This window comes from Apteryx rowi, unplaced genomic scaffold (genome assembly GCF_003343035.1).
Source record: "Apteryx rowi isolate R43461 unplaced genomic scaffold, aptRow1 scaffold_77, whole genome shotgun sequence".
NCBI classification, from domain to species: domain Eukaryota; kingdom Metazoa; phylum Chordata; class Aves; order Apterygiformes; family Apterygidae; genus Apteryx; species Apteryx rowi.
Window position 1 is genome coordinate 1,699,465 of NW_020451060.1, and position 24,522 is coordinate 1,723,986.

At 37.2% G+C, this 24,522-nt stretch overlaps 1 protein-coding gene across 15 annotated transcripts in view; it reads left to right on the top strand.

Moving 5' to 3' along the window:
* Nucleotides 1-24,522, top strand: part of CUNH9orf3 (chromosome unknown C9orf3 homolog) — a 204,063-nt gene that overhangs the window by 85,780 nt on the left and 93,761 nt on the right. For 13 of the 15 annotated variants that reach the window (XR_003257161.1, XM_026088441.1, XM_026088440.1 and 10 more), the window contains 4 exons: nucleotides 4,951-5,053; nucleotides 5,159-5,266; nucleotides 15,015-15,058; nucleotides 23,375-23,435. Coding sequence is in view for 14 of the 15 variants with exons in the window: in XM_026088441.1 (XP_025944226.1) it covers nucleotides 4,951-5,053; nucleotides 5,159-5,266; nucleotides 15,015-15,058; nucleotides 23,375-23,435 (316 nt within the window). In the remaining variant the exon portion in view is untranslated. Of the gene's footprint in view, nucleotides 1-4,950; nucleotides 5,054-5,158; nucleotides 5,267-15,014; nucleotides 15,059-15,237; nucleotides 15,992-16,038; nucleotides 16,123-23,374; nucleotides 23,436-24,522 lie in introns of those variants that run through there. The other 2 variants (XM_026088450.1, XM_026088449.1) reach the window with 2 other exon arrangements.

Genomic DNA, 24,522 nt, shown 5'->3' on the forward strand with positions numbered 1-24,522 from the left:
TCTCTCTCTCTCTCTCTCTCGTTCTCTCTCTCTCGTTCTCTCTCTCTCGTTCTCTCTCGTTCTCTCGTTCTCTCTCTCTCTCTTATTTTCCTCCATCTGTTTTCTCCCTCCGAGGGACATACATCCAAATCATCTAATTAAATCCACTGCATTTCCTTATTTCCTTCTGAAGAAAAAAGAAAAGTCAAATTAAATTGACCAGGTTATTCATCTTCTGCATAATGTAATTGCTTTTCTGCTTGTTATAAAAAGCTTTCCAAAAATGTGGGATTTAGTTTGATATAAAATGTCTCTAAGCATTTTACAAGAGCTTCTATTCAGGAAAAGAGTAAGAGGCCATTTCCTGAACAAAGTTCACTGTTTGAAGCCGTAACAAATTCTTTTTTCCTCTGGCTGAAGACAAGCAAATACAGGAGTATGACATGTAACTGCCAAGTTGAATGAAGCTTTAAAAACAAAGGAAAATGCAGAATGAACTATATAAATGTACTTTCTCTTTAGAAATGACTAATGCTATTTAAACAAGATTTTGTTCTTTACATACCAGATGCTGAGCTCAAGGCTTCTTCTCACATAGCTAAATACATTAGATCAAAAAAGGGTTCTTGCTTTGCTAATGATTTAATAATCTGGGTTGTTCTAATTGGTGTCTTGGGAATTTGCCAGTCTTTTATCTTGAGGTATCTAGAGTGGTTGCCTAACGTCTCCAGTGCTTGTCTCCCACAACAGTCTTTGGCCAAGAAAATTGAGTTTGCTAATCTGAACTCCAATTAGCCCTATACTGACCAAATCACAGAAGTGCAGGGACAGAGAGATTATTCAGAACATCCTCCTATCCTGCACTACATGCAGTATGCACAGACCATCTTAAACAGATTTTTACTAACTTGTTCTTAGAAACCTCCAGTTAAAAGGTTTGTGCAGTATCTAACTAAGCTGTTTTAGTACTATCAATTCAAAACTGTTTCCTAATATCTGGCTAAAATCTTGTTTATTTCAAGTTATGTAGATTTCTTCTTTTCTTTCACCAAGCAGCAGTGAAGAACAAATTGATCACCATCTTCTTTATAATCCTCTTTTATGTGTTTTCAGAAGACTGTTATCATTCCATTCATTTTGAGGTCTTCTCTTTTTTAGGCCCTAGAGAGAAAGCACATAAAAGCCTTTTATGTTTGGGTACTAGGTACTGTTCACCAACAGAAAAATTCTTCCCTGTGAATTCATATCATCCAAAAATGTGTCATCAACTTTGTGTAACTGTAGTGTTTTATTGGTCTGCCTTAATTCACCTTTACTGATGAATTGTGTGTCACACTTGTAAGCAGAGTCAGTCAAATTATACATTTGCAAGTGTGCAATTTGATGATAAGTATAAATACAAAAGCAAGCCTTATCACTAGCTACCATACAGCTGCTACCAACACAACTACTGATTGACAGAGTCCGAGTTGTTTGTTTGTTTGTTTTTAAATAAATTACTTTTAGCCTGGAAACATTGCTTCTTGTGATAGGGGACTTATCTGGTTGTTTGTTCTTCATTTTCAATATTATGGACTTGCATGTGCCGCCTTTTACGTTAGTTATGTGGTAATTTTTAATAAAACCTGTACGTGGTATAACTTTTTAATTTTTTTTTCTAGGGCTAAAATATCCTTTACAGTTTGAGACTCAAGGAGGGTCTATTTATCTGGAAATTGCAACTTAAGTTTTCTGCAAATTTCCACAGTTAGTAGACATCAATGTCTCTGTCATTACCATGCTGTACTTGCCTTTTGCATAGTGATATTCTCAGTGCAAATACAAAAGAATGGTAAATCAGTTTGTGTTTGTAAAACTATGCCACTAAATATGCACTTCAGAAGAGGAACTTGATGTCAGCTTGCAGTTCTGTGAATCTCTGCCTCTCTGATTTCTCTGGTTTCCTGCGGTTGCATCTAAGAAAGACTTTCCACTGGTTTCAGTCAATCATAAGTGTTTTCCACCCCTTCTGTGGCGTGAACTTGAACTGGTTCTCTCTTTGCATATTTAGTATTTTTCCTTTCTTCTCAAAGTATGTCAGTAGGCTTTCCAAAGCTGATAAGTCAGGGAGAAAATTTCAGTCTTTCAGTTGCACTGGATGTTGAGCCTATACTGAGCCTTGTGCTGGTTCAGGCTTGTGTTTTTATATAAGCATATTAAAAGTAAATCATAACCTTTCATTTCTTTTTCCAGCCATGTCAGGAAGACAAAAATCAACCAGCCTGCTCTTCCTTAGCACAAACTCATTTTTCAACTACTTTGTTTTGTTCCCTACTGGACAGTCATGTGTTTTTTCTGTGCTTTCTCCTGACGGCAGGAAAACTCTGTCCACAGTTGGACAGCTGATCCTGTTAACTCTTGATCCAGCAAATGAGAACCTATTATGACTAGGTGAAAGCCACACACCAAACTGATCATCAGCATTATATTTCTTCTTATTACGGATATTTGATGCTATGGCCATCTTATGTGGTACCCATGAAAAATGAGGTCAGGTATGAAAGAAAATGATGAGTGTCTTTTCAGCAGGCAAGAGCTCTGAAAAGCAGCACAAGCAATTCTTCAGTGTTGAAGAAAACTTATGGCACTGAAATGTAGTGCTCATGTAAGATAAGACTTCAGAGTCCTGTGTGTTTTCTCAAAGAGTTTGAAGCAAACCTGCAGACATAAAATCACATAGGAAAAATCACTCATTCTGCTGGCCAGCATCAACACAAGTATCTCATGGTATCAAAACAAAGAAGACTTGAGAACTCCATTTCATTCTCTGGAATGAAGCTGGCACTGAGATAATTTCTTGCACTGGCCCTTGTGATTCAAATTTTGCCTGTGAATTTTCATGAAGACAAACCAGTGTTGATAACTATTCTGCTTCCTTCGGAAATATGCCAGTGTCTAAAATCTGCCAGGTAGCAACCTGAATAACTTGAATCAACTTGGCTTTAGCGTTATGCCTTATCTACTAGAATAGATGCCAGGTTTGTAGGGCAGTGCAGCAATCATTCAGTCTCTGGACCTGCAATGTGTTGTAAGTATACTAAGCATTGCTTTAAATTAGCATGCTGAAGTACTGACAGCACTGCACAGGGTAACATTCTGAATATTTACACTGTTGTGCAGGCATTCTGGGGTCTGTAGTATACATACATCCTTTGCGAGAGGAAATTCTTCAGTACCATCATTCAGATGGGATACTGCTTTCCAGACACCTACTACACAGGATCTACACAGGCACTAAGCTGAAGGTGGAAGGAAGGAAGGATGACTGCCTAATTTAAAATAATTGTGATTCTGGGAGATGTTTCAGTTTAGTGTGGATCCTATAACCTGTGTACAGAACTGGGCCATTTATTATGAGAGAAACAAGGAGCAGTTTTTGTTGTCTTTTTTTATACTCGGAGAACAACATGAAAAGTTACATATGAAATTCCAACAAACCTTACTTCCAGGAGACTAATCCAAATGGGAAATAAACACACTCTTATCTCCTACAGTGGGTCTGTAATGGTGACAGTGTCTTGAAGAACCATAACTACCATAGGATAAGAAATCAATTATTGATCTCCTTTCATTGTTGAAAGATCTTCCTCGAAAGAAAATCTGAGGTGTAGCATGGGAAAGGATTCTGTTAGGAACAGTGTAAAATTGAATCCGAATTTTCTTCTTCTATTTGATCTCAAATAGTCATCTTTAATATAGATTTTGTTTTATATCAATTTGATGTGCCCAGGTCCTAAACATAGTGCTTAAAGGGGTAAAAAATGGCTTGGCACTCTTGGCAAAAGTGTAGTAAGAAGCCATTACAAACATACAAAAAAAAGGAAGAATGTTTTCTGTGAGGCAGACCAAGATAGAGAAGAAAAGAAATTTGTTCACCAAAATTAGCTCATGAGTAGTGTGTGGGTGATGTGGTTTGAAGAATCCTGCACTGCTGTCGTCTGTGTTGTCCCTGTTCTGTAGAATAGGGACAAAAGAGCTTCGGTTTCTGAGACTGACCATTCGAAATCCACACTTAAAATAGGAGAGGTTATTTTAGTCACACAGGCTCCTAAGAAAGACTTCTGTTCTCAGACAGATAGCTAGGATGTTTTCTTGATGGAAGATAAAAAACTAAAAGACTCTTCAAAACTGTGTCTGTGAAAATACTTCTTAAATGAAGAAAAAAATATTTGCATAGCTTCTCTTTCATTTCACCATGCACTTACAAGAGCCTAGGAGTCCTCTAGACTTTACTGATGTAGATTGCTGACATACCAGATGTTTTTTTACTTTTTAAAATCAGGCAGTCAAGAATTAAAATTTTTTCTAGACACTATTACCTGTCTGAAACCCTCAAATCTGTGTGTGTGTAAGAGGCTCTTTCTTTTAAAACTTCAATTGCTTTTCTTGCAACCTGAAATGGCAAAATGAAGAACAGAAAATAATTTCATCTGCAGTGAATTACATGCAAATGAAAGATATTATTCATGCAAGTGTAGCTATGTGAGCTGTTGTTAAGCCACTGTTTGGGTGTAAGAAGGGGAAGCTCTAGTCGAATAGAATGACTTCAGTCTCCTTCCTTTCCTTTCCCTTCTGTCTGAAATATCTGTCTTTTGTTTCTCTTTGTTCATAATGTGTCTGTGCACTGTGGAATAACATGCAACATAATGTCATGCCAGCAGTGAAGAGTGTACACCAACTTAATGATGCCTCTCAGTTTTACCACAGCTGTCTGGGCAGCTATATACAGAATTGGATCAAAAGTATGCAACTCCTTATTTCTTTTTGTTTAAGCCAAATTATTTAACTTAGGGTAGAGGAAAAGATGGAACTAGTGGCAGGTGTCTAGAGATACTATGCCATTGACAGTGCTTTCAACTGTAGGAGCATGTAATGGGTGAGTTATTTCTTTACTTTCTTATCTGAGCCTTAATTAGTCTGCTATCATTTTAGGCCCAACAAAGAGAACACAGGAGAAGTGAGTGAGTCTGGAGCATCTGTTGTCAAACATGGTCTTAAAGCAGAAAAAATCTTCCTGCAGGTTCACTATTTGAAGGTGAGTGCTGTAAGCTGTTTTTTATTGGAATTGATTTGCTAATATTGTAAAGACTTCTTTCTTTTAGACATCAGCTAATTCATAGCTTCTTCATTGTTCTTGCAGGGTTACTTCCTTTTGCGGTCTCTGGCAAGGGCAATAGGAGAGGCTTCATACCTTGCATCATTAAGAAAATTTGTCCATAAGTTCCACGGGCAGCTTGTCCTTTCTCAGGTACTCTGCTTCAGGTTCTTCCTACCTTCTGAAAAAAGCAAAAGAACTAAATCACTGGTTTGGGTTATGGTGTGAAAAGAGAACAACAATTGTAACTTGGCAATATTGGTGAAACCCCTACCTTCTAGGGGGCAGTACCTCTCTTCAGGGTGATATGTAAATCTGACACTCTGCTTGTATCTGATTTGTAAACAATGGATGGAACTTTTTTTTGAAAGTATCAGCTCAACACTCTGAAAAGCCAATATTCATAGATGATGATGTTTTCAAAGATATAGTCATTTACTGTATTGGAGTTGTCTGCTGTACTCTCTTAACTACTGAGTTTGGGTTGTGGTCAGTCAGTCTTTTCCCAGATACCTCTCTTTCCACTATAAGAGAAACACAGAGTAGGAGTGTAACTGAAAACTTCCATAGATAGTAACAGTGTGTGTACATTGCTTTCTGACTTTATTTCCTTCCTCCCTGCTTGCTGCTTCATTCAATGCTTAAAATTGCACAGTCTATTAACAGGATGGTGTCTTTCCTACCAGGTCAGTGTCCCATCACTCTATGGCCTTATACCCACCTTTATTACAGTCTCATCACAGCCTCTCTATAGGTTTCCTCATCATGGTCTGTACTCCTACCCTTTCTTTCTAAAACATTCTTCTGTCTCTCTGTTGCTGAATTAATATTTAAGCTGTTTCCTCTTTATTTCAATAGACTTTCCTGCAGTAGCTGCCCACTCTTGAGAGCAATATTTCTCCTAGAATAGGATTTCTTCCTGGACTGATGAAGGTTTGGCTTTAAAAAAAATAACACTGAATTAAAAATCAGAATCTGATCTCCCTAAGTCCAACTAGATATATTAATCACTTGAGCTACAGACTTAGCTTGTTCTCTTCCTGGCACAAATGATGTATAATTATTTCACACAAAGTAGAACAGCTTCAGAAGGAAAGACTGAGCAAACCATACCACAGAAGCAACCATTAGCTCGAGCATCCACCTGGGGTTATAAATAGAAGTTTACCTTCCCCCAGGCCTTTCTGAAGGAGTCCTCTAACCACTGGTTATAGTATTAAAGGAGGGACTATCTTGTCCTTCTCTGTTTTGTTTTGAAAAGGGATGACATAATTCTGAACCTAAAGTTCTAGGAAACCTGGTCATTGGTGATAAAACCAACTTATTCCCTGGCACTGCAGTTTGTTGCTTCTTTAGTGCTGCAAACACAACCATTTGTGGGGGTATCTGGGAACTAGATCACTCAAGAGATCACGGTTAAAAACAGGCCTGGAACAAAAGGCACAATGTGACAAACAGCTGGCATAACTAGAAGATGGCAGTGCAATAGGAGTGAGGAGTAGCGGAAGAGAGAAGAAAAGGGATGTGAGTGAATTCTTGAAGCTAGTTTCTTCACTGAAGACCGTCTTTTTGGAATATGGTTTCAGGATGGTGAACATCAGAGAAGGGGCCTCAGATCTTGAGGAGATGGGGTCTAACACACTCCTGTCTTTTCCAGCCACAGTCAGTCTTTGCTCAGTGCACTGTCTGTTCTGGATCTCATCCTTAAAGACCTATCTGTCCCTGTGTATTTTACAAATAGCTCACAGACCTGTGGATTCATTTGGATGTCAAATTACCCAAAAGGGAGACATAGTAGCTCTACTGCAGCAACTCTGGAGGAATAATTAGGATATTAAGGGAATTAATGATTCCACTGCTGTAGCTGTTTCCTGTACCATGTCACCAAGACCCTGAGCAGTTATATTTGGCATACTGTGGAAAGTGCCAGTGACTGTAGCAGCCTCGACTATACTAGGGTGCCCAAAATCATGAATATGAAGCTTCACTATTACACAGCTGGAAACTTTTTGAAAAATACAGATATCCTGAAGTTGCTGAAAGCAAGAAGCAGCCCAGTGCTTTAATCTGGTTGTAAGAAAGGTGCTGATGTTTTTGTGAGGAAAAGATTAGCTTCTTAGGTCTCCTGGTTGACATGAAATCAGTTATGTCAGTAGACTGCGTATGTACTGCAACCTGTTAGAAGTCCTAGCACATTATACTATTAGTCACCGTAGCTAGATAGCATTGCAGTGGAACTGCTAATCTACTAGAGATTTCTCCTTTTGTCCTGTATGCTTCTGTGAAATGTCAATTTGCAAACTAACTCTCGTCTCACAAGCTGAAATACTACATGCTGCTTCTGAGCCCAGGAACAATCACTTTTGGTAACTGAATAAAAATATGCTCAGTATTTTTTATTTATTGAAGCAAGAATAAGAGATGCTTTTATTTAAAGTTTCTTAGGCTACTTTTTACTTGAATATGTGCAATATGTGCATGGCTATGTGCTTAGCTTAGATCAAGAATATATGCTTTCCTTCATTTGAAGATATTTGCTTTGGTGGAAATAGAGCTGTGTGGTACACAATAAAAGCTGTACAGTGTACTATGAAAGTATACTGATTGTGTACAGTAAATATTCTTACCTTGAGTGCAATGCTTTGAACTTTCCCAGATGGCTGTGCTTGAGAATCAGGTATAAATGGGTCATAAGGTCATAGTGATGCTTCATGTGCTTTTGCCTTGTTTCATTGCAGTCTAATTCCAGCTCCCCTTGAAACTGCTGGAAAGAGTCAATGTACAGAGTAGGCAACTGTGTATTAAATGCTTGGCGAGACTGAGGTTTGGTCACTATACTAAAGAAAAAAGTGCACAGGGGATAGGCTATATCTTACTGTAAATGTATTTACTTTCTCTGTAAGAAATCTTAGCTTAAAGGTTATATTTATGTAGGTATCTGCTATAGGTAGATAAGCAATCACAATAGGAATTGGAAATGCAGAAGCAATGAAGCAAAATTAGTACACAAAGTTTATTATTCAGGTTCAAGTTCTTTCTTGAACAAACATGCTGTCAATGTTTAAATGAATAAAAAATTTAAAATAAATAGAGGTACAAGTGGTAAGTTTAAATATTGTGTTGTTGTACTCTTGCCTTGTCCAAAATAATTGTAAAGGTTCTCAGCCTTAGGAATTGTGGGGAAGAGGCAAAGTAAAAACAGTGAAAATAATTGCCCATGTTCTGAATACTAGTCTTGTTTTCAGTGGTGTTTGTAGTATTTTTCCTAGATGAGAGCCGCAGGTGCGAGGAAATGACTTCAGATGTGAAACATTAATCAGTTTGCTTTTTCCTTCTTTTTGATTGCATGCTCAGTATGTTTTTAATAGTAGGTTTTGTTTATTTTAGTTGAGTTAGCAACAGAAGAGTAAAGCAAGTCTGGAATCTTTAAGAGGGATTTAAAAAAAGAAATCTTCCATTTTTCTTTCTGTGGGAGAATTCACTTAGTAACTGCTTTAAATGAACTTTTAAAACAAGGAATGGAGTGTTACTGACTATAAATAAATAGAAAGGAGCATACATTGCTGATATTCCTAACGCAGTTAAAGCTGTTGTTCAGTTTGATACTGAAATAAGAACACCTTGGGAATTGAATTGTTTGCATACTTTCATTTTTGTGTAGTTCAATCTACTATAATAATAAGACAAGGTCTGTTGCATTTGCCCATTCTAATAGAGTTATAATTTGCTATAGTAAAATGACAGTTAAGGCAGCTCTTCAAAAAATTATGATTTATGCTGTGCTTGAAAACTTTAAAGGCAGATGTTGTATGCATACAAACCCTTGTGTGCATACCTACATCAACATGTTCCTGCACACCTATTTGCCTAGGTATGTACCATTGTTGTCAGTTTTCTACAAGGAATTGGTACCTGCGCATACAAATCATCATTCATCTATTTGCTTGTAGAACTCTTGTAACTAGAGCTGGAAGTCTAAGCATGAGACGCACATTTACTTTGATGTACCAATCTCTAGAATCTCTTCTTTAAATAAAAGTTTATCCAAAAATTTACTTCTGCCATTTGGCTTCAGCTGTCCACACTTGCCAACCTGAGAGCTGGAGCGAAGGCCTGCCGACGTCAGCAGGGCTTGGCGCCGATTCTGGCGCATGGCTGCCCGCAGCAGCCTGGAGCACAGGGGTCTTTGTCTTCTGCGCTCCTGTGTGCTTGGAAAACAGAAAAAGATGGGGCAGTTTTGTTCAGATTGAGTCAGTTTTCTGTTCCAGTTCTTGCACAAGCAAGCAGATTCCTAATTTTTTTTGTTAGCTAAGCCCTGTGCAGCCTTCATTCAGTTTCCTGATATATACACACAATGAGACAGTCTTTAATTACTATATGATCACAGTGCCTCCTCCTGCCCCCCTTCCCACCCGGCAAAGACCTTTGCCTCGTTTATGTGAAATAGGTGTTGCTTGCATGTGAAGCAGCTGGTCAATATTTTGTTCTCTGTTCATTGTTCAGTACTTGGCACCATGTTTTATTTACTGTACAGTATGCTTTTCCTTTTGTTTAACTTTTTAAGTTTTAACAAGTATGCGGAAATAAAAAAAATTGCCTCTCTTGGTCAGTCATTTTAACCTGAGATTAACTATATCTGCAATACTTACGTATATGGCAATTGATTAATATATAGACCAGTTAATTATATTGTACTTTTTAACAACCTATTATATTAGTATATATCTTATCCCTATTTCAGATGAAAATATCTTGAAAGCAGGAATGATGGATTATGTTTGAAGTATAACTAAGATTGGGTTAATAAAAGTGATTCATATATTATGAGGCAATATTTTTCTTCTTTGTGAGAAAACTTCCTAATTCTTTTTTCTGATGTACTTTTCTCAAAATATGATAAACTATGTGTTTTAAAGGACAGAGAAAGAACACAATGCAGTAGGGCTAGAAATGGGACTGGAGAAGTCAGCAGAGAGGAATGAAGCCAGGAGGACCCCAGATGTTTTATAATCATGTCTAATACAGATTGCTGATTTAAAAAAAAAAAAAAAAAGTCAGTTAATTTGTCACATATATCTATATTGTCAGATATTAAAATATAAAAATCCAAGTAGCTTTTGGTATCTCCTGTCCCGAGTACAAAGATCTTAAAAGAAGCAGTAAGTTGTACAAGTATAATTGCCTTCTATCAGGAAAGTGTCCCGTATGTCTGAAAATATCTTGGACCTTTCTGATAAATCCTTCCCATAGTTTCTGAACTCACTAAGTTTTGAATTTCAGTCTTCAACTGTGGAATACTTTTTTGCATTTCCACTTTTGTTATAGTAGTCTCTCACTTCTCTGCTGAGCTAAAGTTTTCCTGTTTGCTTAGCTTCCATTTAGCATCCTTCAGGCTTAAAATTACATGGTAGCTTGTTGCGCAATTTAGTTTGATAGGAAGAAAGATTAACTCTTCAGTTAAATTCTGACCAGAGCAAACAGACAAGGGAGTACTCCCAAAGCATGTGGGTTTTGTTTGTGCCTGCTGAATCACAGTTACAACTTTTGTTTGATTTAGTGGAATATATTTTAAGTAATTACAGTCAAATGCATCTTCCATATGATTTTCTGTTGGATAATCTTAAACTGAAGTCCAAAGAACGATTGAGGGTTCTGTCTAGAACCATTGGTATAAAACAGGTATGAAATATAGTTGCTCATCTTTTTCTAATATATGTATGTGTATTCTTATATGTTTATATACATAAAATAGAAGGAATCTGTGTTTAATTCAAATTGTTAGGCAGTGGTATATTTAGTATTGGTAATGGACAATGAGAATCTGTGTATTTCCTGAAGAAATTAAAGCAATTCGGTTGAGTCTGAGACAACATAGACTCCAGGGTCTAACTGGATGCCTTCGTTTCCCTGTCTGGAATCTAGTTTGAAGCTTCCCATCAGTAAGGCAAGGAGGAATGCAAACACTTTTTCAGTAAATTAAGTGATAATCAACATACTTCCTCCAACTTATCTGTTCCAAGAATGGGCTTACCTGCTCTAAGGTGTTTTGATATGCAGGAAGTAGTAGATGTTAGGTGTAAAAGACCTAGGGCTCTGACAGAAGCCCTCTTACAAGTATAGATGGGGTAAGTTAGGATTTGCTTCCCTTAGTTATTCACCCTATACCTAAGAGGACAAATATACTGGCCTTAGCTGGAGCAGTTCAATCTTGTGTGTTAACTTAGACTTATGATGAAAGTTGCTTTGTGCAAAACCACTGGGTTCTGAATTTGGGCAGCTCAGACAGAGATACAGGACAGTAACCTCAGTCAGAGAAATGTGGGGGGAAAAAGACATCCAGGGGCTGCTATCACCTTAAAACTCCACAGGAAAGCTTACAAGATGATGCTTGTCAGATCCTTTAGTGTGCTATGTTTTCCTGGTTGCCATGAATGTTGGTCATTTTGCTGTAGGGAATTGCCAGTAATCTGAGTGCAGTTCATTGGCAAGGGATAAAGGGGCAAAAAAATTCATCTTTTAGATGGAGCTAGTCAGTGGCTCTGTAGCCCAGGGCTTATGATGTTGTCCTGTCTGGCTACAGATTGCTGCCTGATAATAGAGCATAAAGCTGGGGATCTAAAAATGCTCACTCTGATAGGAAGTTGTAGTCTTTGGAGGGAGATTCTGGGCTTGCTACCAAAACCTCATAAGAAAGATTTCAACATGTTGCTGATTTTGTTAAATAAAAGGCAGGAAGATGAATAGGGTGGGAATTCAAAATAATCATGATCCTAGGAAGGATGCTTATTTGTATTATACATACTTTTCTCCCTAAAAGGGATGAAGTAACATTTACCATTTAGTTAAGTCATTTACAAATTCCCTAATTGTTGGGTAGTTTAACTTTCAGTCTGTAATTTCCGTAAGAAATTGGATGTAAATGCATTTGGAGTTCATTTGTTGCCAAATGAATGTCCTTTTAGATATATTGCTTCTAGTCATGAAATCTCCATTTCTTCTATGTACCCTCCATTCATATTGCAGTTAGAGAATTTAAATGAAATTATATATTGGTCATAGAGTACTTAAAATATGTTGGTTTCAGTTTTCCCACAAACAAGAGGCTATTATCTGTCCTTTAATATTCTGTGTTCCCTATTTAATATCAGTGTGTGAAGAGAGAGAGGTATCTGTCTGATTCCCCACAACAGTTTAAGAATAGAAACATCCTAGTGGTTGTTAGAATACAAGAACTGGCATTATCATATAGCATCTTCAGTGATGGAGTAAAAGATCTTCTTAACCCAGATTTGCCTACTTCCTGCTTCAAGTAGCTTCCATTCCCAGTTCCTCAAGGCTACTTCTCTCAACCTACTCCTCAGTCATTAGGACCCTGTTCTTCTTTGACTCAGACATGCCACATTCATTAGCAGTGCAAAGAAACTTTCTCCTTGATCTCAATTCACAGTCTGTTTCCAGATTTGATCTGGTCAGCAGCAGCCCAGAGTTGCAGTTGTGAGGAAAATTGTTGGCTTCAGTCTGGAACATGGTGAGAGCAGAAAAGAGTCTTCAGGGAATTTAGTTATGACAGTCTCGCAAATCCTTAATGAACATGTGCAAACTCATTTTTCAAAGACTTTTTCAGTTTGGCCAAATGTGAATAAAATTCCACAAACTGCAGAATAACAGTTTCTGTGTATAGGAAATGTGGTTTTCTAGCCTCTGGGTTTCCAGCCCAGAAAAAACAACAGAAGTAAGTAGGGAAGGTGAGGTTATTTAACAATATAAGCAGAACTTGATTCGTTAATAATGCAGCACTGTGGTGACTTATATTAACTTATTTTTTCTTTCTAGTTTCATTAAACTAATTGTAACAGAGGCAAAAAAAACAAGATATTTTGTTTTATGATCTGATTCAGCATTTATTTGCCCTGGCCATATCACAAGCCTTGTTTCAAAATGTAAGGTGACTAAACCTCTTAAAGAAAATGCCATCAAAATTTATAAACAGCGCATTATCCCCTAACTTTGCTCTTGGGCACTTCTGAACCATTTTATCTGGGAAGGAAGAAAAAAATAGCCTGAGGATAAAATTTCAGTCCAGATGGTTAAAGTTTGGCAAAGTTATATGCAACTGTAAACTCAGACCCGTAATGGGATGTGTCAGGCAGACTTGATAATAGGCAAATGTTAAAAGACATGCCAATATGAGGTAAGTGATAATTTGTTACTCTATTCAGTTTTGGAGCATTGAAATAGAAGCAGTTAAAATAAGACCAAAAAAAATTAATCCTAATCTTAAGAAAGCGTGTAGAATGATTGTTAGTGCTTTATTCTTAATAGTTATTTGGAAAAATGAAGACAACCTTATTCATGAAGCAGATGTTTAATTTCACAGTATAATATACAGAATGTAAAAACACCTCTAATATCAGAGATGTCTTCAAGTGGACCATAGGATAGATCATAAAATATTGATGCAATCTGATCAGGGATTCTGGCTGGATTAATGTATATAAAATTTTATGTAAAATAGTGTCAAGGATAAACACTTCAGTATTGCTTTTCAGATGCCCCATTCTTGAAATAACTCTAATGATGATCCCTTTTCCATTTTTTTCATATTCTTTATTTCCATGGAATTTTAGTCTATGCCTCCAGCACAGCTTCCACAAGTGGAAGGAGTCAGTAATTCTCTGCTGACATACAGAATAACAGTACAGAACTGCAAGTAATAGTATGAACTAAGGGCATTTTGCAGTGCATTGTCATGTCAGAAATGCACTGTAGTTGGGCAGAGCCATCCCTGCGTAGCTAGCATAGTTAAGGATAGCAATCTTGCCACAGCAGCACTAAATTCAGCACTGTGTAATTCACCTTTCTTCATAAGCAGATTTTGCAGCCAGTGCGACCTAGCCTGTACCTGGGTTATAATCTAAAGGAGAAAGACTTACAGTGTTACCAACAGTTTCAGTTTGAGGAATCGGTTCTGATTGCAACTACTTGCAATCAGAAATCAGCCTGCATTCATACACTGCAGTGAGGAACATCATTAAGCTATGAAACTTGTCTCCACAAAGATTTAATATTAGTAAAGTTGATATACTGCTTTATAAAATAGCATATAAATGGAGAGTTCATATTAATAATTCCTCTTTCTATGCGGTTGTTGAGTGGAACAAAGCAGGTAGTGCGTCATGTCAAAGTGATTGGCATTAGAATTAGATCATGTACAGCATGGAGTGCCTTTGTGTGATGTCAGGTGTAACTTATAAAGTGGACATATCATACTGTTGCAAGTGAGGATGATGGTAATACTGTTCCACTGGCCTAGCACTTTCCTTCTAAATCCAGGAAAAAAATTCTAGCTACTTTTTCCTTGAAGAGTTTTATTCCATGGTTGGTGTGGTTGGCAGCAACAGCATGAATTTTGTCAGGGAATGAGTAGATGTGGTCCTTAGATCAGGTATGCGCCAAAAGAAAAAAAGGATGTGGTCATGCAATTAAAGACAGTGTGATAACAGAAGCATATTGGAGAGAACATAACGGACAGCCTTAATTCTGGCGTTTCTTAGCTTTTGCATATGTGAATCTGCAGCCTTTAACAGTGCTCTTTTAATGTAGTTTGTGTGTGTGTATTATAGATTAAATAAAAATGGGAACGTAGGATTGTGTTAAAATAGCAGACTTTTCAAGCCCATTTTCTTTCAATATTGACACTTTTTGCTTGAGTGGGTTGGAAAACTGACAAACATAATGCATGTTGTATAAATAATTGAGCAGCGTAACACCACAGCGGATATATAAACTTCTTTCTTACCATTCTGCAGTCTACAGTGCTTAAAAATCCAGTGCTGGTTCTGTAGACACAGAGATATCGCTTGATAAACATACTAACTATGGTGCTTTGTTCATTTTCCAGGATTTTCTTTACATGCTGTTGGAAGACATCCCTGAACAAAAAGAGTAAGTGAGAAGCAGGCTAGAAAGCTAAAGAGGAGAGTAGAAATCACGTCTAAATATCCATTGTGCTATCCAGAAATAGTAGCTAAGGTTCTCATTTAGTATGGTTCTGAGTATTGTTTTTTAATGCATGCGTATGCGTGTATCTGTGTATGTTTCACTCTTTCTCTGAATTCTCCTAGACAAAACACACATGTGAGACTGGCTGTGATGTTGCTATCCCATGGTCCCTGCCAGCACTGCTTTTAACTCGCATGTTAATAGGGCAGCAGTGAGGTCCTGTGTTTGCTATGCGATCTGAAGTGCCGGGTCCAGCTGCTCAGCTTCATCTCTGATCCTCCCGCCAGCTGCTGCTGGCACATGGCACCCCGGAGCTGGGAGGCCAGACTGCTGCCCTGCATCTGGGAAAGCACAGAAGATGCTTTCTTGCAAGCGGGAGCCCCTTACCGGCCCCTGCCTGTCGCACAGTTTGTCAGATGGGGGAAAGATGGAAATCTCTAATGGAAATTGAGTGTTAAGTGCCTCACATGCTCTTCAAAATCCTCCTGTGTGTGACCAGCTGAAATGACGCAGCTAGTCTGGAACAGAGTTTTGAATTCACCCCTGCTTATTTCTTGACTTGCTCTGGGCTACTACAGACTACAAATACAGGTTCTCTTGGTAGTGGAGCTTGGCAGATAATAATTTCTTCAAATAGTTCATTCACTTGAAAATGCAGTTTGGGGGAGCAGGATTCCAGAGCTCTTCATTAATTTGGTTGAATAGCTTTTGCTGAAGAAAAGGGAAGAGGAAATTCATAAAAGTCAAATGTACTGAGTTTTTTAGTGAAATGCTTTTATTGTTCATTTCAAAGTACTTTCATCTGATTTTTCCTTTCACAGTTGTGTTTCTATTTAGAAGCATTAAAATGTCATAGAGAGGGAAAAAGATTATAAAAAACTATGAATATTTTCTTTTCTTGAGAAAACTCCTTTCATTTTCAGTTGTTTCAGGAAAAAAATAGTCCTTTCAAACAGCAAATAAGAAAATCATTTACTTGCAGCAGTTCCCCTGTGAAGATGGAAGAGGTAATGTTCTTTTTTTCCTCACCATATTTGCATAACCTGTGACTACCAGCGTTAGTTGAGTGAAGGAAATAAAGGACATATTCTCTGCCAAATGTGCTTCACATGCGCATGTGCGTGCACACACACACACACACACACACAATAATACGAATAGCAAAGTCTATGTCATCTTGACAGTTTAAGAGATTTCTGCATATGTTGGAGTAACTGAATTCATGCCTCCCACCAAAATGTGTGCATAGGGAAATACACTGTAAAAATGGGCAATTTGTAGTTGTGGACTTTTTAGAGTCTGAGTAATTGTTTCACTCTTCTTATACTCTACAGTGATAGAATTTGTAGCCCTGGTTTAGTAATCCAGATGTAGTGAGCAAAACAGTAACAATATCTCCCAGGGCAGAAACAAGAGAGAATAGATATTTTAAATATACTACTATTCGGTATCTTCAAGGTACAGATTTTCTTTAGAATGATGTCCTGTAAAACTTGTGGCAGGGGAAGGGTAGCAGGGAAGCTAGTTACCATTGAGATAACATGTTTTGTGGTATCATGAGTTTAGTTTGGGTGGTGTTACTTTTTTTCAGCGATGTATCTTGGGGTGCCATTTTGTTTACGTTATGTGATATGGGTTTCCAGTCCAAAAATAATCAGAAAAAAGAAATGGAATATATGGGGAAGTGAGTTATTTATTGGCATGAATGTATGTAGATTTATTAATAAAATCTCCATTTTCCTTCCTTTTTTCATTTTTTTCTCCAAAGCCTAAACCTAGTACACAGCCTTATTTGAATAAGGCATCTGGTTTTCAGCCTAGGTACATATTTAAATATTTAAACCTTTAGTGAGACCACTGCAAAGGAAGTATGGCTCCATTTGATTTTCATCACCCTCAAATGCATGGACAAAATTTCAGATCTATGGTAATTTATATTACAGCCAGACATATAGCATATCTGAACTTATCTACTGCCAAAATTACCTTGGATGAGGATATCAACAGGAATGTCAAGAGCAGTAGAACATCTGGACATACAGGAGGCCTTTATTTCTTATCTGCCACAAAGATGCTTTTCCACTCTTCAGTGCACTCTGTTATTATACACATGTTAAAATTAAGAAAAGCTCATTACTTGAAAAATATTAAGCAATCCAACATCCTAATATTTATAATAGAGACTGGCCTGAATAATAATAAAAAAAAACAGTCGTATGGAATCAAACCAAATTCTGCTCTCATCTGTGGCAACAGAGGCAAGCTAGTGTAGCTAAAGAGTAGAAATTGGCTTATGGGAGGCTTTTGCAATGAGAACAGGATTAACAATGGCAGAAAGCAATCATACAACAGTGTGGAAATCTTCTCTAATCATTACCTTGGAGTAATGCTACATGAATTTTCTGCTATTGAATACAGCAGGCTATATCTAAAAGATTTTCATTCTTCCAGAGCTTAAGGCCTTTAGTTTTTAGTTACTGGAGTTTTTTTTTTTTAAGACATTCCCAGCGATAAGCAGTTCAAAGATACAGTGTAACCTCTTAAGTAGCAGTCATTGATTTTTGCTGGCTTTTGTACCCAGAGGAGGAAGATTATATGCCTAGTTTATGGGGCTTCTTCACTTCCTGCTCTGACTCAATGTCGATGGCAACTTAGCTAGAGGAATCCATTCTCTGAGACAGGATCCTTCTGTTTCTGGACTGTGGCTGAATAACAGCATGGAACAGGCCTAGCACCACCTTTTTGTCCTTTAGAATCTCCTAACTTGCCCTTAAGACAGATTTCATCTGTTTATGAAAGGCTAATGGCAAGACAAACAAATATCTACCTAGTTAGTCACGCTCCTCTGTTTTTAAAGCCTTTCTGCTATAAAATGCACTGGCTATACCCCTGCATTATCCTGGCCATTCTGTAAGAAATCTACACTATTTCCCACCTGCAACTGAGGCATCTTATTTCCTGGTCTATAATTTGAAAATTGATTACAGTTTATCTACAACTAAACCAAACAACAACAAAAAAAACCTTCTTTTCTGCCTGTATATCATGGTGCACTAAATTTGATCAAAACTCCCAGTGGTTCTGTTCCCCCCAAGGCTTACAGTCCTTGCTGTAAATTGATCCTCTCCACATCTGCCCACCATGTGAGCCATGCAAAGACTCAGTGTTTTTAAGGCCCTGCAACAGACCGTGAGTTTCACCACCCTCAGATAAATCAGAGTTGCAGCTGCTTGTGCTCTTTATGACTGCAAATCTTTTTGAGCAGCTCAGTTCTGCTCTTTGGGTTTTTCTGCTAGTATTTTTTATTTAACTTGATTCAATAGAATAAATAAGAAGACTAATAAAGCTATGGTTTTAATAATATACGATAGACAAAGCAAGGCTTGAGTTACAGCTCTGATATTTGTAACGTAAATAACTCAGGCTTACTAACCGCATTCCTTGGATGTCTTTAAAATTGCTAATTAAGTACTAAATAATGTTAAAATAATGCTGTAATTTCAAACTACTCAGCTACACAGGTATAATCTGCCTCCTCCTTTCATACTTCCTTTCTTAGTTACTCACATGGAAGGCTACTTGTCACAAAGGTAATGATTTTCATAGAGACAAATAGCTGGTAGGCATCCAGCTCCCAAAGTAAATCATTGTGAAAGATTTTTTTCCAGTGTTTTTGATCCCTCCATTTTTTTTCTTGTAAACCAAAATATATATGCTGGATAAAATTAAAAAAGACAGACATCTATGCTGGATTAATAAAAAATAAATAAAGAAATAAAAAAATAAAGCAGGGGCCCAGGAGAAATCTGGAGGAAGCTATGGGCAGTTGATAGAATGACTAATCTCTCATGAGTCTTGGATTTGGTCCTAACTACACATTATTATTTAGCTGGGATGGTGCACTTTGAAAATGATCAATGTCAATTAATATATATACCAGATGAAGAAAATATGGTCAATGAAGTATTTTCAATTGGATATGGCAGACGCACATAAAGTTTCTAGAACACCTTGCAATGAAAGCCTGCTATATAGAGATCTTTATAAAACTAACTTTGAAATTATCATTAGCATTAGTATGGTACAGAACTTGCTTTCAGAGGCCTTGAATGTGGCCGTGCACAGTATGGATGCATGTTAGGAGATCATTCTTAGATTGGCCACCTTATAGTCTAAACAAATAGACAAGGAAGGAGATAATGGATGTACTAGCATTCTCATTTTACAGCAGGGGAACTGCGGTACAAAGCAGTTAAAAAAACTTGCCCAGTCTTGCAAGAATTCTGTTATAGTGCTAATCAATTGAACCCAGATTACCATGGCCCCATACAGTACCTTAACCAAAAAGCCAGTCAGGAAATCAAACACACAAGATTTAAGTCCTTATGGGTGCTAAAATGCAACATAAGCAGGTGGTAAATGCCCTTTCTGAATATGGATGCTTTACTGAACTGCAGCCTCTACAAATATCAGGCTCTGTGTCCTTTCTCTAGGACATTTGTTTTGCAACATCAGTCTGTTGTGATCTATCTTTTGGGCTTGATCCAAAGCCCAACAAGTCAGTGGAAACCTTAAAGGACTTCACATTTCTTCAGTGTAGACCCTGAGTCATGTTCAAATTAGATCTCTGCAACAGTCTGCACATTAGTAATATGTTTGGGAGAAAAAATAGTGAATGCCAGGAGTAGGTTAAAAAGAGTTGCTTTTTTGATGGGTGCTAAGAAGAATATCCCAAGTTTTTTTTTAAAAAAAGTGTGAAAGCGAGAGAAAGTACAAACAAAGCAGACTATGTAGTCATATGACAAGGGTTTAGCTGAAGCTGAGGGCGTTGTAGGCAGAGATGGCAGCCTTGTAGTCTTTGCCCTTGAGAAAAGCATCAAAGTTTCAGGAGAGGCTGAGCCACTTAAGGTGGTGTTTCTGCCGGGATTAGTGTGCTGTCAGAGCAGTGCAACTCCCGTTAGTATTGTAAACTCATTTCAAAGGCAGTGTTTTGAAATGAGCTTGTGTTGGCTCTAAAAGCCACAGAAGGTAGGTTAACCAAAGGTACTACATAGCAAGTGTAGTTTTATTATTTTGCATAGCTTTTTCTGAGAAAACCTTGCCCTTTAAATTTAGCTTAGGTTCTGAAAAAATCATGGAAAAACTGGCATTGTGAAGCTGTGTTTCTCATCCCCAGGTAAAAACAAATTAAATACATAAGGGTATTTTCCGTAGAAGCTAGCTCTGGTTCAGGTTTTGATTCAGGCAATAACAAATTAAAAAATGGTTATTGTGATGTTGTGGTTTGAGACAGATAAGCAGATCAGGAGGTACCCAGTCTACCTTGGGCTATATAAAATTTGGTAGACTAATTTAAGCTAGTCCTGTATATGCCCTCTGTAATAACAGGACAGAAATAAAACCTCAAGAAAAAATGTCATGTTATCCCAATGTAAGTGAGTTGATTGGCTTTTAGCAGATGCTTTTCTTTCTCTCCATTATCTGTGGAAGGGACTCAGCTAACTAACTTAGACTAGACACCAATTTGTAGAAGACCGTAGTAAGGTAAAGGTAATTATACTGAAGGACCCTGCACTCAAATACTCTAAATTTAACAAACTTGCACAAATAACAAAGTACTACTAAAAGCTAACCAATTCTGGATGTAAGTAATTCACTTGAATGTAGAACAATACTCTGTTATAAGCATGTTGTCAATGTTTGGTTATCTGTAGAAAATGAATTTCCATAGTGATCAGACATGCAGAATGGTAATTTCCTGAAAATTCAGAATCCTGGCTGTGAAGAAATGCTTCTGCTCACTGCTGTGGTTATTTGAACCATATGATTTGAGGGTTTTTTTTTTCCTGTGACAGTCTAGTCTGTCCTAATGTTAAGGAGATACTTTGACATACAGATTTAGTGAATGGGAAGATTCATTTGTCTCTATGGGAATTGTTCTCTCTCCTGGGACTCTTTAAGCCACCTCAGCCTGGCTGATGTGTCATCTCTTACTTGTGAAGACACTCTTGAAGAAAAGTTTGGGCCTAAGTTGCATGAACTATCAAAATACTTTAACATTAATGAATACACTAGTGCTGCTTCCACATAGTGTCCTTGGCCTGCACAATTATATATGACTGATCAAAAACTGAATAAAATTACTAAAAGAATAGGGAATGAAAGTATGAATAAATGGCTTTTTTGTCACTGTATGTGATTTTTTTTTTTTTTAATCTGTAGGCTTCTTATGGTTTTCAGTATGACGCTGTATCCTGTGTGTACAAGCCTATCTTAGTAACTGAATGACGTAGGGTAGCATTTGCAAGGAAAGACTTTCTTATGGCTGAGGCACGTGACAACTGATTTCTGGCATTGTGCCAAAATTCCTGTGTATTTTGGACAAGTTTATTAAGACCAGATTGCATACTTTTTGCAGATACCATTCAACAGTTACTCAATGAGTAGCCAACTGACTTTCTATTTTGATCAGATTCTCCCACCCCTAATTCACAGTGGCAGAATTTTATTCTGTTGGGTAGACCCACACATTTTAATGAGATTTCTTTCAGAATACCGGTAAGTGCAAGTAGGGATGACAGATCTCACAATACAAGGGTGCATTATGTTTGTTTTCTATGCTAAAAAAGGGAGTAGAGGACGCAACTGTTAATTCTGCCTCACAGGTTCTGGTGTCATACTTGGAAGATATTGAGGGTGAATTTTTTCATCTTGAATTCAACAAGGATAAGAACATCTAACCCAGGATATAACCTATGTCTGGAAAGATGCTGCTGTTACACATACCAAGATCAGTAATTTAAATCTCTGGCATTCTAAAAAAAACCAGACAAATTTAACAGATTAATACATATGATCATGTACATCACATACAGAAAATTTGACTCTGTGACTATGTTCTGGGGTCACCCACTAACACATTGCTTGACTGCTTTTGAGTCTCTGAGCCTTAGTTTTCCCATTTGCATGTCAGGTATAACAATGATTGATCTGTCTCCCATGGGCACAGTGAAAATTAGTATTTATAGGTGTTTTAAAATCATTCAGTAAAAATGATGGATGGATTCGTTACAAATCCTTCTTAGTAACCAATACAATCCAGAAATAAATCTCCTTTAGAGTCAGAATTTTGAGCACATCTTTGTCAGGGTTTATAAAAAGAATTTCTGTGTCATGTAATTCAAAAAGAAAAATCCAATTAAAATTGTGTTGAGTTGCTTGCTTCCCACTCTGGAATTTCAAAATGACTGCTCTTTTCACAAATACTTTTTTGGTCATATGTCAACACTGCACACATGAAGTTAGCTGCAAGTACTAGAAAGAGTCTCACCAAGGCATTGCCGTACACATGACATAAATATTCTGAGAAGCAGAATAGATTACATTCATTTGGGGCCTACTCAAGTATTGTTTTTCAGTATTGAGAGTGTGATAAAAAAAATGAAGATAAAAGAATAAAGGGATTTTTTTTCTGGGAAACTGGGTCCCATGTAAGTTGAGAAGTCTCTTCAACATCAGTCAAAGTTGAAGCAAATTCAAAAAAAGTTGCTTACAAAAGAAAAAGGGAAATACAATTTCTGAATTTGCAAATACCTATGCATATGCTTATTTCAGTCCCATTCAGCTTGATCATGACAAACTATTTCCTTTCATAGCAGCTGGGGCTCCAGACAGTTCTCTGAGATCACTATAAGTGTTATCAGGAAAGAAAGTGCAAAAAGCTGAAACTGAAATATATTAGATATTTGGTAACCTTGAGGATTAAAATCCAGCAGTGCCTTTTAAAATGCATAAATCTAAAGAAGTTCATGTTTCATTTCACTTTCTTCAGTATTTTGTCTTTACATTTGCACTGGTTCCTTAATAAAATACTGGTTTTGAATGTCTCCAGCTAAATTTACTTCCTCTGTTAATTTTTTTCCCTAAGGGAAACAAAAGTCCACTCAAAAAGTAGTAGTGCACCTTCTCATACTTTACATGTGTTTCATAAATGCACTTTAGCATCTTGCACTCTGTCAACCCTTATAAGCACTAAATTTATCATTTGAGTTTTAAACACACAAAATCTAATCTCTGTTTAATTTGCTTGTGTCACCTCTGATGGTATTATTCTTTAAAAAAATCAAGAATGTAGTACCTCTGCATTACAAACTAATACTTGAATTCAGGGTTTTGCTCAGCTTCTACAGGGTTAATTTTCATGTGAAAAATTTGTTTTGTTTGTGTGTCCTCTAAAACCCATTTTAATTTTTTTTAAAGGTCTGGGTTAACTGTTGAAAGTATCTTCCAGAATTGGCTTGACACTTCTGGAATGCCAAAGGTAAATGCAAAATATCTGTTCTCGGTTCTTTCTGGAGACTTGCATTTCACATTACATTACACATTATTTAATCATTACCTTAAGTTATAACACATATGGGTTTAGATGAATTAATTTGGATGATGACTGCTTTCCATGTCTTTATAAAGTGTTCATATGGGCTTAGTTTTTATCAGTTGCAGGTTTTTGCTTCTACCGTCATCAAAAAGAACCTGCTGAAGGGCAAATCTTACAAATCTTATCATATTGCTTAATATTTTAGTCACTGGGAAGTAGGCTATATAGTGTAGTGGTGGACTCTACTAAATGTAAGGAGCATTGTTCGCAGATGTCAGTATGCGAATTACTGACAGCCATATTGACAACAGTAACTTCACTAAATGTTAAATTATTTGTACTTCAATATATTGTGAATATTGTAACTTGCTTATGAATCTGCTGCATGGGAGACGGGTATTTCATTGGTGTTCCAACTCTGTTGTAGTTGAGACTGAGCATTATTTTCTGTTTTTAATATAAAATGTTTTAAATTCTATGAACTTAAATGCTTAATTTTCTGTGCTATGCAAAGGCTCTGATTATTGGTTTTGGTCCAAAATGGGGATCAGCTGAAGAAAGATTTTCCTGGATAAAACTTCCCCAAAACAGCTTTGTACAAAGTCTGTTTTTAATATACACTCAGAGTTCAATGTATAACTGATTTCCCCTAAGTTGACATCAGTTGCTTGGGATTTATCTTACCTAGTGCATTGCATTTGTTTCCACTTTGCGTTAGCAATATTTAAAAAACTGTTAAGAGTCCGTAGCTCCTAGTTTGTATGGGCAAAAGTAAAGTGCACATATGCAGCAAGACTGGGGCTCTGTGGAGTCAGCATGTTTGCAGATGGAGTTGTCAGAATAGCTGGAGAATTCAAAATGATAAGGAGTGGTCACAACCTGAGCCGCACTCAAGCGCTGTGCTTGAGCTCTGCCCTTGGCCACTTTAGAGATGGTGTGTTGTACATGTCCGTTGTGCCCTGTATCCTACAGGGACTTCTTTTGGAAGCTTTGTCCTGAGATCAAAATGTTCTTAGGAATAATATTTGAA